Source organism: Fringilla coelebs, assembly GCF_963513975.1.
Source record: "Fringilla coelebs genome assembly, chromosome: 9".
Classification (NCBI taxonomy): domain Eukaryota; kingdom Metazoa; phylum Chordata; class Aves; order Passeriformes; family Fringillidae; genus Fringilla; species Fringilla coelebs.
Genome location: NC_140067.1, coordinates 21,331,605 through 21,350,762, shown reverse-complemented (window position 1 = coordinate 21,350,762; position 19,158 = coordinate 21,331,605). Strand labels below are relative to the sequence as shown.

Here is a 19,158-nt window from a genome sequence, read left to right as displayed (position 1 = left end):
CCCCTCCCTTAGGAGAATCAGAATAGTTAAACAACAAAGGAAAAATTCCTTTGCGAAACAAATGGAAATTTTTCTAAAGTATGTGTTGAAGCAATGGCTGTTCCACTATAGTGAGCTACAGTATCAGGCACAACAGAAGTAAACTGTACAGGAGGAATAATTTGTGTTTATCAGCAGTCATTCACCTGTAGTATTCAGCAGCAGTTTCAAATTCCCCCAGGAATATGTAGGCATTTCCAAGGTTGCTGTATGCTCTTCTTTCTGCTGATCTATCACCAAATTCTTTTGCAATGAGGAGACGCTTAAAAATGTGAAATAACTGCATTAGTTACTCCACTTTATACCTTGTAACATACATTTGCATGCAGAAAGGCAAGAAAAAATTGCATTCTTTAGGTCAACAATGCTAAGATAATATAAGAACAGCCAAACTTGAAGTTTGTGCCATTAAGATTTAAAACCTGCATTAAAAAGCTTGCAACAAGATCCAACACAACACATGTACTAAAGGTCAGGAGCAACCTGATATTTTGCTAGAACAGAATTCATTATTAGCACATTGTTGTACCTGTTCATGGGCTAAAACTGCACTCCTGAAGTTGCCCAGAAGATAGTGTGTGTTTCCCAAATTTCCAAAGGCACGTCCTTGTGCTGCTCTGTCACCCAGCTCTGTTACTATTGACAGGTTTTCCCTGTTTTGGGGAAGAGTGAAAACAAGAATTGTGATTTTTAAAAGGTTTGGGTTTTTTCTCACAGTCATATAAAAACTAATTTTAATTTCTTATATAAAGGAAAAGGCAGAGATATTCTACTTTGGCCTATTTTAATGGCCTTTAAATAACCATGAATCTGAGTAAGAAATACTTTCTGTGAGATACCAAACTCCACTGCATTCTAACTCAAGCCAGTGTGCTCCCCTCTAGTTACACACACAGGTGTAACAAGGTCCTGTTGTCTCAGCCTGGTTTGAAGAGTTCTGCTTGTTTCTAACTAAGGGTTTTCAGGTACACTGCAAGTGAGGGTTTGATAAAAACCAGTGCACTGTCACCTTGCAAACACCAAACTGACAGGTACTTCAGTTCTGCAGAGAAGCATTCTATAGTTTAGCTCATGGCACTGCAGATCTCCCATATTCTATGAACTACATGATCATATCCTCCCAGCCCCCAACACTTAAAGCTACTACTTACTCATAATACTTTGCAGCCTTCTGTAAAGCATTTTTCACATCATCTGGAAGTTCCCCTGGATCATGAGTCCCAGCATTAGCTACATTTTTCCCTTTAGAGTGATAAACATTTCCCAGATTATACAGTGCTCTTGCTTCTCCAACCTGAACCAGAAGTGAAAGAAGGCATTAAATTTCATGCTTCAAAGCCTTCTATCACAACAACTATTTGCACAATACACAGATGGGATAAAAGATCCTTAACAACTTGTCAATACCTACTCTGCCCATTCAGAACATATTATCACCTACTCAGTCATAGCCCCCCAATCCAATTGTTTTGCTTACTACTTATTTTGAAGAGCAAGATACATTCTAGAGATCAATCACCATTTAAAATTAAATATAAAACAAACAAAACCATCACAAAATAGGATAATGTTTAACCTGGACCTATAGCCTTCCAGGTAAAACAACTGTATTCCAACTAATAGGTTTGTATTGCCTAGAAGAAATAATTGAATAGTCACTATTTCCCTCTGAAAGGTGCACATTCCTTACCAGTACCACAGGGTTCAGGAATGTGTGTTAGCACTTTACATCCAAATTCCTGCACAATTCTTACCTTATCATTAAGTTCTCTGGAAATATCCAGATGTCTCTGACAGCAAACGATAGCTTCTTCAAAATTCCCAAGTACCTTTAAGGTGTTGCCCAGGTTCCCACTAGCTTTAGCTTCTCCCAGTAGATCTCCAATTGTCCTAAAATAGCAGCAATTAAGTACCCAGAAAACAGTGTATCACTTAAACCAATGAAGAATTACATGAATTTATGAAAGAGACCACAACTATGTAAATGGATATGTGTTCAGTTCATTTTATATCTGAAATGCACTCAAACATTGTTCAGAGTGTGTGGTTACAGACACCTCGTTCTGTCACTGCTGTTTGGCCAGCTGCTGGTATTGATCATCTGCTTAACATTTATTTTTTAAATTCACATCTTTTAAGAAGAGAATAGAAAGAAAATTCTTAAAGATTATTTAGAAAGACAGTCCCAGCATTAGAAAGAGAGATTTAACTGTATTTGTGTTTTACTTGACCATCTCCTTTTAAGTAAAAATCTCCTTTAATTTAACAAGACACTTAATTGTAAGGTTTAAGACTTACAGTCTCCTCTGTAGCTCAAGGCACTACTTCATTTCTACATTTTAAATGAGACTAAGGCAAGAGACTGCCACTGAAACACTCAGACTGTCATACCTGGGCAGTAACACAACAAAACAAATGCCCCAAGATCACAGCACAGGAGCAAGGTAAGGCAGGGGGAAGAACAGATTTATGCCAAATTGAGGTTAAGTACATGATATGCTTAGATCTATACAAATCAGTAAAAGTCAGATACATTAACAGCAAATGAAAAGGATAGGGTTTAGATTTCACAGTATTACATTATGAGTTTTACACAGATAAACATTAAGGAATTGTGTCTAGTAAATGAGAGCAGCTTAACAATATGGAGAACTAAAAACACTTGAGTTTTAGAAACATGAAAGGGTAAAGAAAGGGTGGATTTAAAGCAGCCATTTAATTATCCAGAAACCTGGTGAGGCCTCAGTCAGTTCTAGGATTATGGTGCTAGACCAAGTATTAGCTGCCAGGTTAGAGGGCACCCAAGTGACCTGCCAGGCCCCCCAGCCTTCTGCCAGCACCACGTTCACTCATTAGCCAGTATTAATAGCAGGGTTTGGCAGGACAATGAACAGTCAGCTGCTCAGCTCTCCCAGAATGGGACGACATGGAGAACGATTACCTTGCAAGAGTTAAATCGTGGTGATGGTATTCCAAGGCCTTTGCATATTCCTGCAGGTAGAAATAGGCATTGCCCAGCTGGCTGTAAATAGCACTCAGGGTTCGTAAATCTTCAGTTCCAACCTGGACAGCTGCTTCAAAGAAAGACACTCCAGCCCGGCAATCTCCTGCCTTGCACAGGCGCTCGCCTTCCAGAGCCAGCTCCAGGCAGGAAGCCTCCATCCTGCACCGTGACAAAAAAGGCCAACAGTCACTCCAAATGCCACACTCTGTGCAGCACCTGAGCTCTGGACAGGGATTATTTCACTCAGATAGCCTCTATTTGTTTAGGAGAGGGAATCAGCATCACACTACAACCAATGAGCTTTGCTTTAGAGTATTACAGAAACTAAGGCTGAAATGGAAATTACAATTTGATGGTGAGGAGCAAAATAACATTTCAACAGACAGCTACAATTTCTTATTTTTTCAGTTTCAGAGAGAAAACCAAACACTGCTTTGTCCATAGGCAACACTCGAAGGGTTCAAAAACAGTTTTCACCATCTAGGTAATTTCAGAAAAGTTACCTAGAAATCAAGCTATTACTGACAAATACTGATTCTGATAAATGGAAGCACTTCACATTTTTAGGGTGATGCTACAGTAACCTGCACAATAATTCACAGGGAAAAAAATTAAATGCAATTATATGGGTACAAAATACAGCAGTCTTGAATGAATTTGTAGAATAATACATTTTGAACATGAACAAAGAAGCTGATAGAAAACCACAGTGGCACTCACGTGCATATTTGCCCCTGTGAGCTCAGGAGTACAAAATGTAACATTTCAGTAAGTGTTAACAATTCTATCCAAACATTTCCTACTTTCTGGTTCTGAGGTGGGAGGGAGGCATGAGAGAGGAAGATGAGAAAGGCACCAGCTCCAGGTCCCAATCTTGAAGCAGTATGGTTCTCCAGCTTTTTCAGGATACATGCATTTTTAAAAGCTGGCAAAAATGTCAGCGTTTTATTTTTTTTTAAGAATTTTTTCAAAACAAAAACCCAGTAAGAGACATTCTGTAATTGTTGAAAAAGTATATGCTAATATTGCCAAAGAGTGGACAATCAAATGCTGGCTTTTGCTGAAGTTATTTTTAGTGGAAACACCAGACAACACCTGCTTTGACTTGACATAGTGATAAAGTTTTTAATACACCTGCAATATTTACAATATTCTTTATTTTCTTAAACTAGAAAAAAATTGATTATACAAACTTCTACTCAAATCTGAACAGGAAGGAAATATTTTTGAAAAATCTAATGACTTCCAAAAGAGCTAGAAGAACTGGGATCACAAGTACAATACAAAACACAAAATACTACCGTACCTGCTGGTCTTCGACGTGCCACAACTTAAGCACAGCGAGATGACTGACATGGTTAACTCTTGCAACCAAAAGCACTGTCTGTTTGGTAGCTGCTAAAGATGCTGACAGCAAAAGATAACTCCAGCATGAAGTTCTTGCCAAGCCCAACTTTCCAGGCTGGATATCCATAACACATGCAGTATTTTTAGGTTTGCAAACTCTTCTCAGAGAAGTTAGGGCATTCCTATTAGCTACAACACACCACCTGGCTCTCATGACATTGTGCATGTGTGGAATGTAAGACACAGAAGAAGGCAGAAATTATTAAGTACAGAAATGATGACACCATCAGCAACTGAAGGTTTAAGACTTAAAACACTTCATTGGGTAATCTTAATCCTATCCAAAGAGGTTCTCTCCGGGCACCTCATGTTAACTGACACGGCCAATTAGAGTGACAGCTGGAAAATATGGTGCTTCCCAGAGCAGAGATTTGGACCATTACACAGCCACACTCTTTGGATTTTTGCTTCAATGGCTAAAAAGAACAGAACTTCCAGCAAAATGTGTGCGTGACATAACAATGAAAATGCTACACTGGACTCTGCTTCTGTAAGTGAGTTTATTCCATTAAAAAAAAATTAACTGTGAGGCATCAGCCAGATAATCAGTGAAGAAAAGGCAGTTAAAAATGTGAAAGGGCAGTATCAGAGAGTGCTGCAGTATGGTAGCCCCCCTGAGAGACTGCATTCAGCTAATTTCACACTACACCAAAAAATGCCAAACGCCAAGGCAGCATTACCATTTCATCAGGGAATTTGAAATACAATCATTTGACCTTGCAACCCTAGATTTAGTATAACTGATAAAAATGAAAAATGTGGGATCTTTCATATAGAACATAACTAAGAAGCAAATGGCTTATACTCAGACTGATGAAAATCAGCTCTTATTACAGAGTGTTTAAATTCAACTAGAATTACAGGAAGTAAATGAAAAAGGGAATTAATAATTGCTCGAGTAAAAAAAGAATGCAAAAATTACACAACTCTTGAGAGGTTGTGTTAACAGGCTGCTAGAATCTGTACAGCAAATTAAAACTTTAATTCCATCTGGATCCATTCCTTCTGACCTACCATTTCAAAATCTAAATAAGCTATACCGAAATAAAACAGAGAAAATTAAATATTTATTTCCACAGTTGCCTGCACTCAATATTTTATTCAGGTTATATAAGAGCTATGAAATCACTCAGTTATTTTAAAAGTTTCCGAGGCTTTTCCATTGAGTACCAAAACTGGATTCAGAAGCGGTTTGGTTTTGGTTTATATTTGGTTTTTTCTCCCCTCTGCTACTTAAAGGACTCTTATGCAAATTAACTTTTTTTTTGTTTTGTTTTGGTGGGGTTGTTTAGGTTTTATGTAGGTGTTCTCCACCTGTCACTGCTAATGGTTAAGTGCACCTGTCACTGCACTTTGGCAGACTAGACAGGGCACGGTTATCAATGTTTTAGGAAGTCATTAAATAGTTATAAGGAGAATATGACATTACTTTCTCTGCTCCCTGGGTTGAATGGAATTATTTACTCAACACCCAGTGGCCAAACAAGAGATACATTGAATCTGCAGAGGAGAGAACGAGCCTCATTCATCTGTGCACTTCTAAGGCAATTCTGTTCCTGCTGAACAGGATAGCGTTCTCTCAGATGTTACTTAAAAATGCTCACAAGGGCTTCATTTTGTTATGCTGTTTATAGCTGCCTGGCATCTCCTGAATAATTTCTCATTTGTAAAACTACCTCATCCTTATCTGGCCCTCAAAGCTTTTCCTCCTGCCTAGCTCCCCAGTATTTTTATTTTTCTTCTTCCCAGCCCCCCTTCCTTCTTCTCTGACCTTTTTCATGTTCTATTTTAAACCTTTATTATTTCTATGAATATAAACCCTAAGTGTATTGCCTCCTTGTTTTTGTCTCCCTCCCTTCAGCTGTTCTCATCTCACAGTAAGAACAAGAAAAGTGGTAAGAATTAAGTCAGTGGAAGAAGGTAGTAACACTCACTGATTACTACAATCTCTAAACACAATTTAGTTTTACTCAGTTCAATTCCCACTAAGAGGGATTTTTGCTTTTGAAGGGGAACACAGCTGTCATCAATTTGCCATGAAACATGTTGGCACAAATAACACACCTAGAGACAAAACAACCCCATGACAACTCTTCAGTTCAGATGCACAGCATCCCTAGTGCCACAGCATCCTGTAATAAAGCTGACATACTATTCCTGACTTCTGCCCTAACTCTTAGCTTCTCCCCGTGAGCAGAAGCCTCCACAGCGACCACTGCAAGCAGCTCCAGCACAGCCCCACTGCAGCACTGCTTCCATCAAACTCTGCGCGTCAGCTTAGAAACAAACAGCTCACACACAAACAAACCACACCCCTGAATTCTGTCTTCTTTTGCTCCAGTCAAGATAAAAGCAGTTACTAGGTTTTGGTGTATGAATTTAGCAGGCTGAAAGAAGCAAGTTCTACAAATATTCACCCATTTATTCATACAAATCAAGTAACATTAGCATTTTATTTTCGGTCACTAAAAAAACAATGCTCCTTCCACCAGCACAAGCATTTTTATAACTGCGAAAGTGATACTGATGAACTACCGTGAGGGGAAAGAAACACTTGCACAGTCAGAAACAGACCCACAGTAAAGCCTTTCCTTATAAGTGGGCTCCAACTTCTTTAAAATCAGTTGTAATGGAATGCCAGAAGGAGAGAAAGAGCAGTCACAGCCAAACAAGCCTGGGGTAATACCTGCGAGTAAATTTTTAAAAAACTTTATAAGTCCCTCCCCAGTAATTTATGACTTTTATTTCCTGCACTAAATTTTAAACTCCAACAAAATGAAATATTTCCAAATTATAGCTACCAATATCATGATAAAATTCCAGGTCAATATACTGAATTAATCCTTGGTTTCTCAAAGTCTTAGGAAAGTTTAATATGTTTTTGCATTAAAAGTATTTTGCCAGCATGTTTTTTAAATGTGAATCAGATTATAATTCTTGCAGAAAAGTTTAAGAAGGTCATGAATATTATTATTGTTGATATTTTTAATTGGTCTCATTCAAACCTGTCCTGAAATACAGCATAAAGCAGTAAGACATTGTGCCCTGACTGCGCTTGCCAAATTTTTTGAAGTTTTTTTAGCTTGTTAATTTATACCACTCAATTGGCCCTGACCTATTTTTCATCCATTTACTTCTATAATAGCACCCTGAACAGCTCCTGCTTTTATTAAAGAGTGAGCAAGGATGTTCTGCAATTGTCTGGGGAGGACCAAGAGCACCAGCACCAGCGTGGGGAAACATGGTAGAGGAATGCTGGACAGTGGGTCCCTTCAGGAAACACTCGGCACAAAGTTACCATGCTTACACACTGAGGGTCAAAGCCACAGGATAAAGATTTTAACCAAATAAAGAGAGAAAACAGTAAATTACAGCTTATTTGCTAATTTTTCTCCTTACTGACCATGAGACAGCTTCTCCAGCTGGCTGCACTGCCACCTAGGACACTGGACTTGTATGAAATTAAATTAAGGAATTCTCTTCTATGAAATGGAAGAGAAGACCACTCCAACGCCAATCTAACACTGTCAGAAGATTGAAAGGATTAATTTTAAGCCATAGCATGTACTGTCTTACAAATACAGGTTAACAGCCTTATTGTTTAGCTAGTGAGGAAAAGGCTTCCAAAGAAAGGATGATCAGGGTAGGGGCAGGGGGAGCACACAAGAACCACATTTTTTATTTCTTTTTAAACAATCATTTCAGTCTTCCAGTGTCCCTTCCTATTGAATGAACTGCTAGATTTACCCTTCCAAACACCATGCACTACACAATGCTCCTGTAGTACAGCTCCATTAGAGCGAGTGTGAAATGCTAACACATCCCAGGTCTGTAAAGGGGATTCAGAAGAAAAATTGTAAGAGCTCTCAGAAGGGAAATCCCATATCCTCTTCACTTGCAAGATCAGTACTTCTGAGTGCAAGGCACTAAGGCAGTTTCCATCTATCAATCAAACCCCTTCATTTTAAGCAAGGAAAATACCTCGTCATTCACCAAAACAGTAATAGGCCAAGTACAGAGAACTTCAGCAGACAAAACCCAGCAATTTGCATAGGCAGCCCAACAGCTAAAAGAGGGAGCAGCTATTACCCTGCAGGAACCGTACTTCATATCATTCTAGCCCAAATAGAAAGAAATACATGCAATAATGTACTATTCTGTTACCATGCAAGTCCCAGGACTATACAATCATTTAGTCATACTAATATAATCTGCTACATAGCAAAAGTGAATTTTCATCGTTCAAAAATCACAAAAAAATGGGTTTAATTTTAAATTTCAATAACATTAGTAGCAGAGATACCAAGCTATTTGTTGCAACTCGTTTAGCTTTCTATTATTAACAGCAAAATTACCAGAGTCTTACCTGTATCTCACGTGAAAGGAGCGATCTTCAGGCATGCTTATCAAAACATTATTTTCCGCCATTGAGTTACATTATCAGTAGAGAAAGAAATACTGTTCTGTAGTAGGGCAAGTGCTTTATTATGGGGAATTGTTGTCAGAGCACCATTCCAGTTAGTATATTAAGAAGCTGGAGTAAAGATATCCTAAGCTCCTGTAGAAAAACTCTTCTTTATTACTGAGGTAAGGAGGTCACTGCCAGACACATTTCACACCTTCAGAAATGTTCACGTTCTTTCTTTCATCTGTGGCCCTTTAAGCTCCATTCAGCCACGGCTCTGCAAAGGGAACACAAGATGCTTGGCTTGAAGTCTCATGGTTAATAACTCATCAGCATTTGCAGCTGATGTAAAAGCATAACACTGCTCCTACGAAGCAGGAAACGTCATTCAAGAACTTAAAGGCAGAGCCAAAGCCTTCTACACAGACATGGCAATTCCTGTAGGCAAGTGAGAAAGCCAAAGAAGTTTAACAAAAACCAACACTCTCTTCTCTTGGACACTGAAGAATTTACCCTTGTTAGTATTTTCTGGCCTCATGAAGTTCCAGGCAAAAACCTTTAAGGATGAAAACTACAGAATGAAAGGCATAATACAGAACAGATTACAAAGTAGTTTCCATGTAAACACTGCTACTGAAACTGTGACCATCAGCTGAAGGCCCACAGCAGTCAAAACTAGCGGGCACAATCCCATCTGCAGATCATCCACTCTGGAGATTGTCCCACCTGCAGTACTGTAAGCACAGCAGCCAGCAAAGGTTTAAGCTCTATATTCACTTTTCTTCTCTCTGTTCCCAAAAGAAAAGGGGGGAGTATGGGAGTTTGGAGGGCAAGTGGTGTTAACACTGGCTTCCTGTTCAAAAATTCTGCAGCACTGCAATGTGAGCTCCAAACTCAGCTTCAAAGGGATTGCAGAAGCCAGCATATAAATATTGGACATGTTTGGGCTGGCTGGGAAAATTAACAGAAAAGAAACCCTGTAATCAAAAGTTTACCCACTTTTAAACATATTTTTAGTAGAGACAGTGACTTATTTATGCCTCAGTACTAATATTACCTTCCTTTGCAAGTAAACATAAAGTTGTGTAATTCACAAATGCATATTTCATCAAGAGACTGCAGAGGTGTCAAAAAGACAGGAACAGAGCTCAGACTCAAAGCTGTCATGAGAAGAATATGCAAACTTGTATATTTAATTGTTGATATAGCTCATGCCTTTTCCTCTCATTAGCTTTATCAAGTCCCAGCTGTGAAGATTCATGCTTCCCATCCTACTCTTCCTTGATAGCAGCCCTCAGACTATCCACATTCTTCCAATTAAACAAATATTTTGCCCTTCCATGCTCATCACTAAAATTATTTGGCATCAACAAGAGGGTGTGGGTGTATTTTTGCAATTATGAAGCGTGACACCCACAGGTTACAATAGCACTGCAACCCACACACTGGGCAGGCTGTGTTCCAGGTATGCACTCCACGGAAGCCTGTCCAGCCTCAGCTCAGGTTAACCCATACAGGCAGATGACCCTAAGCCACCCAGTCTATAGCAGCCCTCCAGCACTCCTGCTGCGCAGCAAATCCAAGGGATTTGGAAGTTCTCCTCCACAGAGGAACGCATCACAAAGTAAAAAGTGTGTACTCTGGTACACACAGATCACGAGATGATGACTGTAGTAATTTTTTTTCTATATTTTTACTGTAATGGTAATTAACTGAATAATTTTTAAAGCTTTTTTAAAAATAAAAAGCCAGCTTTAATTTAAAAAACAGTTATACTTAAAAGTACATCAGAACATCTGTGTTTATTTAAATATCAGTTATTTTTAGCAGTACATTTTATATCAGGTGTTTACACCTTTACTATATTTGAGCTACATCTCTCCTCATCGTCTGACTGATGCCACCAAGAGCTGGAACCACTACTCCTGTTTGTTTCCCTCCTTAATGGCCACACAGCACATTCCTATTCTGGGGAGGGTGATACAGACACACCCACATTGGCCAACGCATCATCATCCCAGATCCAACCCAAATTACTGGGTCTGCTCTTCATACCTGGCTTCCTCACGCCTAAGTCATTAGGATGTCAATTACGCCTTCAGCCATGCCAACGTGTAATCAGTAACCAAACCTAAATCGCATTAATTAGAGTGGGGAATGCAAAACACAGGAGATGGAAGTCAAACACTCGAAGCTGTACACACAACCTCTAAATGCACAATTTTACTTAATACAGGAAGTCCTAAGGGTTTCTGTTATTTTGAAGTAGCAGCAAAAAGCCCACAGAGAAAAAGCTGGGTCTGCTTCAGAAGAGGGAAATTAAACTGGTGTTACTGATGACACAGTTGTTTGATACCGAAACAGAAACAAACAGCCTCACCACCCCAAATCAAATGAAGCAAGGCAGTGGATGGGCAGTCAAATGTAGCAGCCCCTCATAGTCCACAACAGACAAAACATGCACTGTATCAATTCTTTTTTAGAAGAAAATGGTGAGCCATAGTTAGGGAGTACTCACCCTAGCTAAAACCAGCTAAAGGATATTTAATCAAACCATTAATAAAAGGCCAATCTGCCTCAATTCAATGCTCTATCTAAAAAACGCGCTTATTGCATGCAGAAAATCACTTTTCATTTTTTTCCTATTAAATCACAGATTTATATAGAAGCTATATGAATATAGATGGGGTTTGCATGATGAAAGTACATCGCAACCTTCCATTAACATCCCTGCACTGAATCAGTGATACAAATGCTAAGACTGGAATAAGGCTCACTCTCTCTCAAGAAAAATTATATAAGAAACCAAGGCCCTCTATTTTTAATTCTTATCGTATGTTTCAAGTTCCTGATAGTGATAAAACAGAAGTTGCTATTTCTTTCCCCAAAGCCTGTATGAAAGCTAGTAGTTCTAGGTATCACAGCTTCCAGACAGGTGTTTCACCTTTAAAGGCATTTTCCACTTCAGTAATGATTTGATTACATACTATTAGTTTTATCTCAATGGTTGACAATAAATTTAATCAGTTTGCAATTCTTACTTATACTGAATGTCTACAATAGATTTTTTCATTTCATTTTGACAGAAAACCATATTTCTGCACAGGTGAAAATTCAACAGCAAGCAACAGAAAGCCAATGCTGTGATTTATTTCTAGTATACAGAACTAATGATCACAATACAGTTGGAGAAGATGGTTTTATTCTCCTTCATCACTTCAAAATAGTGCATTTTAAGCAGCTTCATTTGCTCCTTCCCTCAACCCACACCTTCCTTTTGGAGCTTGTCAGATGATCAAAAGTTTGGTTTGCTTTGCTGATGCAGTCACAGGGCCGGACAGCTGACAGACCAGTCACTTGGGGGCTGCTGGAATATCAAACAGCTCCCTTCTTTCTGCCTTTCCCTAAAGGAGATGATCAAGTGATGCCTTCTCTCTCCATCTGCTATTCCTCACAAATCTGTGGGAAAGGAGCATCTGCCAAATGAAGTCATCACCGACAGAGAGATTCAAAAGCTAATACAGGAAAGTACAGATAAAGGCAGATTTACTGCACTAATTGCATTTCCTGAGAAAAGCTAGTGACAGAGACTTCTTGTTTCAAGATTAAGACAAATTTCCCAATGGTGAACTGAGTTTGAATTTCCTTTCAGAAAGATGCTACAGAATGGGTAGGAGAAAAAAAAATAAAAAAGAATGAAAAGAAGCTCAAACTGGATCATCTAAAAACAAAACAGAGCTTTGCATACCCTGTGAATGAAGAACCAGACTACACAAACATAAAAATACACCAACAGTCCAATTACTGAAATACAGAGATCAGCTTGGCTTCAGACCTTCAAAATATATAAGAGCATATAAACACAAATAGCACAAGGAACACTTAGAAGTAAAGCATTTTCTATTTTAGTCTTCAATGCTGTTCAAGGATATTTTAAAAATTTACCTGCATTAATGGATAAGCCTAAAATAAGCTACCAAAAAGCCTTAAAATTTCACATCAAGTGTAATATTGTATTTACTATTAACATGGTAAACAGCATCATCATTAGCAGTAATATATATTCCCCTGTGAATCAGCCTTTAAGTAAATGTGTGCCATGCTGGGCAAAAGCTAATTTTACGAAATCTTAAGCACAGTACAAGTGACTAGTCATGAGAATGGGTCCTGCAAATACAGGAAACAACTGTACTAAGACCACTGTGGTTATTCTTGGCAGCTTACTTTTAAACTCCTCTCTGCACCACTTTTGACAGCTGTTCAACAGCTGATTAGGTGAGTGCACACAGAAACCACCTTCACTGATGAGGCGAATTTGAGGTTTTATTCAGGATCATGATGATGTGGAGCAATGCCTGCTCTGAAATACTGCCTTTGTCTCCTGATGGATTTTTCTGTTGAGCAGAAAACCCCAGAATAAACCACAGGGATTCTCTTATAGGACTGGCTTAGCAGCATGCAAGCCACTTTGCAGCTCACATCACACCTTAATAGACACAAGAGGAAAGCTGAAGTTCATAAACAGCTCCTGAGCTGCTCCTCCCAGGTGTGAGTGATAGAACTCGTGCAGCAGAGTCTGTATCGCTACAGAGCATGGCAAAGACCCCACCTAAACATTCTATATTATCAGGCTCATCAGTCAAGCTGCAAATAAAATAAACCACTATCTCATGTATTTGGTTCAGATGCTTCCTCCTCCCCCCCACCTATATCACCATGCTGACTTATAAATATGGGCCCACACAAATCTTAGACACATTGCTGAATATTGCAGACAGCCCTGAAATGGCTGGAAGGGGTGGGTATTGCACTGGCCTTGTCCCAGAGGTGATGCTGACTTGTAATCCTATCGGCCCACTGCTCCACAAGCCTGGAATTTCACTTATTCCAATAGAAAATGGAATATGAAGGTTCCCCTCCTTTGCCCAAACGATGTGCAGAGAGCTATCTTTTATACAGGAAACCATCATTTCCTTGCTAGAAAGACAATCACCAAATTGTAGCTGAGGGCATAAGGCCAGACAGGCATTTTGTAACCAGAACTGACAGATGCAGAGCTAACTGCCTTTTGTGAATCAAAAGAAAAGAATTACCAGAGTGAGAGAGGGAAACTTGACTCTGTTATCTCTGAAATAATTCCATCTCCCTTTTTAGCCACTTAATGCCCAACACTTAATGACTTCAGTAACCAGCAGTCTTTCCAGATGGTCAACAGAAGCACAAAAGGTTATAAAAGACCAGAGAAATACCAATGATAGAAGTTCAGATACTCACTGCAACTCTCCTCAAAAATTAAAAAAATTGCTAAATGAGTAGTTACACAAATACTATCATTGTCTGTCACAAACTCCTGAGCAATCCCATTCTTTTTTTCATTCCTTTCCGTAATTTCTTTCTAGCACTGTACATAAATCCAAATCAAGAAAAGGGTTTCTGTCCAATTATTTTATTTACTTGTCAATTTACTCTAATTTAGTCATAGGAAGAGAAACCCCCTATGACAAAGGAGAACAAGTAGCCCCAGAACAGTCCCAAAGAGTCCCAAGTAGGTACACAAAACCGTTTTATTGAAAATATTAATAATTGTATGAAACAAGGCAAGGAAAATATTGTATAAAACCCCAAAACTACTTTACAGGATATAAATACAGTAGTTCTATTTGTATTTTTTTAAAAAAACCTTTAAAACCATCCTAGCAATGAGACACTCATCTCCATATTTAAAATTAATTTTAAAAAGACAAACAAACCCCCCCACAACGAGAGGCATCAAGAATTTCCGAGATAAATTTTGCTCAAATGAAGTGAGGCTCTCAACACACCCACAGCTGGAAATGAAATTATGGATTTGAAACCAGAGGAACACAGCTCCAGAGCAGAGTCCAACATCCATTACCTAATTGCTAATGTGGCCCTGCATTATGACAGACATGGCAACAACATAGATATTTAATTTATCACTCTGTTTCTACCAATTTTTGTTTGGGGTTTTCTTTATTTCACTGGTTGCCTAAACCCAGCAGACCCTGCTCATGGTAGGTTCTAAACACAGGTAAGAGAAGGTTCATCTCCTTAATTTCACAGGTTAACTCCTCTTGGCATAGCTGCAGGATGCCCCGGCTCACACAGCGCTCTGTTAATGGCAAACACAAGCCCTTAATACGGGAGCATTTCCACCTGCCCTCTGGCATTTCCTGTATGTACTTTCCACCTATTCTGGAGATTAGGAGGAGGATTTTTCCTCTGTTTGTCGAGTACCTAGCAGAATGGAGTGTTTAGGCCTTTAAGAAATGCTAAAGGTCTGCAACATGCCTAACCTTTCAAACTCTGTATACCCTGCTTATTCCTTTTCCCCTTCTTTTTCTAAGAGAACCAGGATTTAACTGGCAAACAGCTTGCTACTGCATGTACATAATTACTGTCCAGTGTGCAGGTTAAAGAACCCAGTGCACTTAACACAAGTAACCACGAGTATTTTTATTATACAGACACTCCTGCAGAGAGTTAATGTAAGCCATCTATTTAAATCCTGAATTAGGGGAATCCCACACTACAATAAAATAAGAAAGGAGAACATGAAGTGCCAGCAAAATATAAATAATACACCCATCACAAAACTAATCAGGCCACTGAAAACTAATTCTACATGCAGCAAGATTAAGATTTCAGATACAAGAACAGTACAGAATAAGATCACAGTCAAAATAGGTCAGAATTTTTCCATATATTTGACACATCAAGGTATTAGGATTCCTTATCCTTTTTCTTTCCTTATTCCAGATCCAAGTTTATTTACAAAATGTCATTCACAGACTGAAAACAAACATTGCACTGCCTTATTTCCAACATCTCCCTCAACTGGAGATAGGATTTGCTTTCAAGCACTTCAAGTGCACAAATGCCACAATAGACTGCAATAAGAGTTCACAACAAAGCACTATGCAATCCTTTTGTTCACAGTGTAAGTTGAAATCATTCCCAATAAATGAGTAACAGTTTTGTTACCAAGTTCTGAAGGTAAATTTGAACCCTTCTCCTTTGGGACAATCTCATCATGCAAATGAACATATACAAGGCCTCTCCCAGGCAACGAGACACTCGGCTACCTTCAGTTTGGGAACTGGAGCATGTTATCCAGTATGAAAGAACCCCACACAGGAAGGGTTCAGTACAAAAGGATGGCTATTTGCACTGAGCTGATACAGCAAGCTGATACAGCCAGTTGATCACAAATCTCTCCAACAAAATGTTCCGCCTAGCTTAGCTTCTTCTTAGCCTATGAAATCTCTTAAAAAGAGATCTTGGTACGTAAAAGAAAGAAGACAAACATTGTACAAGCATCTTACAAAGAAATGGAAGAAGTTACCTTATAATTCTATAAATTAAATTTAAAAAAAATAATAATCCTTAGAATCACGGGCAGTAAGACACAGCAGCAATTTCAGTGAAGTAATATAGCTGCTGTTTCAAAATTCCTAGCTGGCACTGTGGCGCTCATTCAGAGCCAAAGCAGACTTTCAGCACAATGAATCCTTACCAGCCAGGTTTCACCATGCAGGGAGCAGATGCAGCTCTCGTAGAACCTCTGTTACACAACTGCAATGATCCAGGTCAGGTTAATGCCAGCAGCACTGCTTGGTGTATCACCTGTGCCCCTCGGTTCCCAAGTACTAACAGCAGCCATTAACATCCTCTCTAATGAGTCTACAGCTACAAACTGCAAAAGTTGAGGTGCAGGATGAACACTCACAACAGTGAGAAGACAATGCATTGCTTTTTTATACTTTTTGCTTCTTACAGACAGATACAGTGTATTTACCGCACATCACCTATGGAGATTTAAGGAAAACACTATTTGGTGAGGTGCCCAGTTGTAAATTGCTTTGCATATTCATTCCAACACTTGGGATGCAGCTGCAAATCTATTCAGAATCTCCTCAATGCAGTTTCTTCCATAAGTGTGATGACTACTGGACTGCAGCCCACTTTGCCCCCACTGCCAGTTTATCCACTCTGTACAGGCATTACTACGCTGATAGAATTGGTCACAGTAGCACATCCTGTTCTCTAACAAACCAACTAGATAAGGTCCAGGCTCCAAAGTGCTGCAGGCAAGGAACAAAACTCCTAAGAGCATACTAACATGGCAATGGGAGGAAAAATAATGTAGCAAACAGAAATAATGAAGAAATAATAGATTTAGAGAGCCTTCTTTATAAATCACATGTGATTTATATTCCCTGTAACCCAGCTGAATGGAACCTTTCCTTCTTACAATACAAAGAAGTTTCACTACATGAACAAGTAACATATTCTTCAAACACGGCCAAATTTGAGTCCCAAGAGGCAACTTGACATTAATCATCTGTTCCAACGCTGTATGTGTTTCAGACCATCTCTTGCCAGTCCTTCCACTTCTGCTTTTCCTGTATTTTGCATTCCTAATATTGTGGTCTTCCACAAAATATTGCCTTTTTTTCCTTTTTGGATATTATCAGTTGTATAGCTGACTTGCTACCAAATGGCTAAAGAAAAGTTTAAGGTTTTTTCTGGTACCTGGTATCTCTCTCTGCTTTCATTTGCAGGAGCAGCGATAACAGTAACAGGTTGATCCCTCAGAAAGTCTTAAAATAATCACTCTCTCCTCAAACAAGACCAAGTTCATTAAGACGTCAACCTTAAAAGCTACTGAAACCAGGACTACAGTCACAGATCTGGGCAGGACTAAGTTGTGGAAAGTGAAACCGACCACATAAAGGCTACAATAAACCTGGAGGACAAAAAGTAGAAATATGTTGGCTATTAAACTTAAAAAGTGGAAGATGAGGAGAAACTAAAAAACTATAAATGCTAAAAAAAAATCCCCTTATGTTCAGTAGTTAAAGCTCTGCACAAAGAGCATTTCTTTTTAGAAAAAAGCTTTTCAAAACTTAGTCTGACCTTCAAACCATCTTTTTGTGAAGTAATTCTGCAGCAAGAGTAGCAGAAATGTACAATCCTAAGTAGTTTAAAGATGCTTGAAAGAGTTACAAGAGCATTTAAACAACAGTGTATTAAATAAAGCAATGATAAGACTCACACAGGTTTCTTCTAGTCCAGTGAAGCTGTCTTAGATTTCAGGTAAGTTTTGCCCCAGCTTTATACGGAAGTAATTGGAAGTACAAAGTCCTTCCTACTGAAGAGGGATGCACAGTCCAGAAGATTTGCTAACCATTAATTAAACTAGTAAGAAGGAACACTTGGACAGGCCTACAAATTAGTTTTAACATACTATAAATATATATAAGCAATGAATTTAGAAGGACTGTATTATGAGGAGGTCTTTTTGCTAGCATTTTCAGGTCTAATAGAATTATCACTTAAAAAAGAGGCATAAAGTTCCCAGAAAAAAATTTAAGCAGGAACTAGAATCTCTTAACTGAGATGCAAGACTCAGCACGTTCTTCCAAATTCTGAGATGGTTGCACAGCTCTCCATGGCAACCCAGGCTACATGAGCCCTGCAGTCACTGGCAAGAATCTAACAGGAACAGCACATTAGGCTGAAAAGGCTTCTAAAGCAGAAGAAAGGCCACAGCTTCAGGGTGGGGTAAAATGTGTGAGTTGGCAATCAGGTCAATAAGGGGATAGAGAGCAATTTCTGATTTACTATGCTCCTCCACTGAAAAAGTGAAAAAGCAATAGAAGGGCAGGAACTACACCAGCAAAACCTACAGTCTAGTAGATAAATGAGACCAGGTTTGGTATAATCCGAGTTTAGATATACCACAACACAATGCCTAACTCAAACTTTCGAACAAGTTTACAGCTTGCTCCCTCTATACCTCACTCCTCGCGTTATGCTTGCCGATTCTTTGGTTCCGTTCTTTCACCAGCCTGTTTCGCTCCTGCCCTTATGCTTTCATTTTATTTATCCATCTCGTTAGCACAACACAAGAGCCCAAAGGCGGCCGATGCACAGCCCTGCTGGTACCGGTTCCCGTCAGAGCCTCCGGGGCGATCGTGGCACACAACACACCCGCGCCGGGCACGGGCACCTCCTGCCTTTGTTCGCCACGGGCTCACGGCACCGGGCTCGCCCAGCGCCGCCCGGAGCGGGCCGCGCCGCCACTCCATTCGCCAACACACCGGCCCGCTCGGGGCTGCAACACTGCCGGGGCCGCGTTCGGAGGCCCCGTTCTGGCACCCAGCGGTCCCCGCCGCACCGCTCACCTGTGTGCCGGGCCGGCGAGAGGGCAGCTGAGCTCCGAGGGGCCGGCGGGGCTCCGAGGGGCCGGCGCTGTGCGAGCCGGGCTGGCGGGGCC

At 39.7% G+C, this 19,158-nt stretch overlaps 1 protein-coding gene across 1 annotated transcript in view; it reads right to left on the bottom strand.

The window, feature by feature from the left end:
• The window catches only part of GPSM2 (G protein signaling modulator 2), a 26,381-nt gene extending 7,223 nt beyond the window's left edge, over window positions 1-19,158 (bottom strand). The window contains exons 1-7 of the mRNA XM_084211690.1: window positions 19,067-19,158; window positions 8,817-9,132; window positions 2,981-3,202; window positions 1,794-1,929; window positions 1,191-1,333; window positions 569-692; window positions 186-301 (exon numbers count right to left, since the gene is read on the bottom strand). Of these exons, the coding sequence (XP_084067816.1) occupies window positions 186-301; window positions 569-692; window positions 1,191-1,333; window positions 1,794-1,929; window positions 2,981-3,202; window positions 8,817-8,878 (803 nt within the window). The 5' untranslated portion in view covers window positions 8,879-9,132; window positions 19,067-19,158. The remainder of the gene's footprint in view (window positions 1-185; window positions 302-568; window positions 693-1,190; window positions 1,334-1,793; window positions 1,930-2,980; window positions 3,203-8,816; window positions 9,133-19,066) is intronic.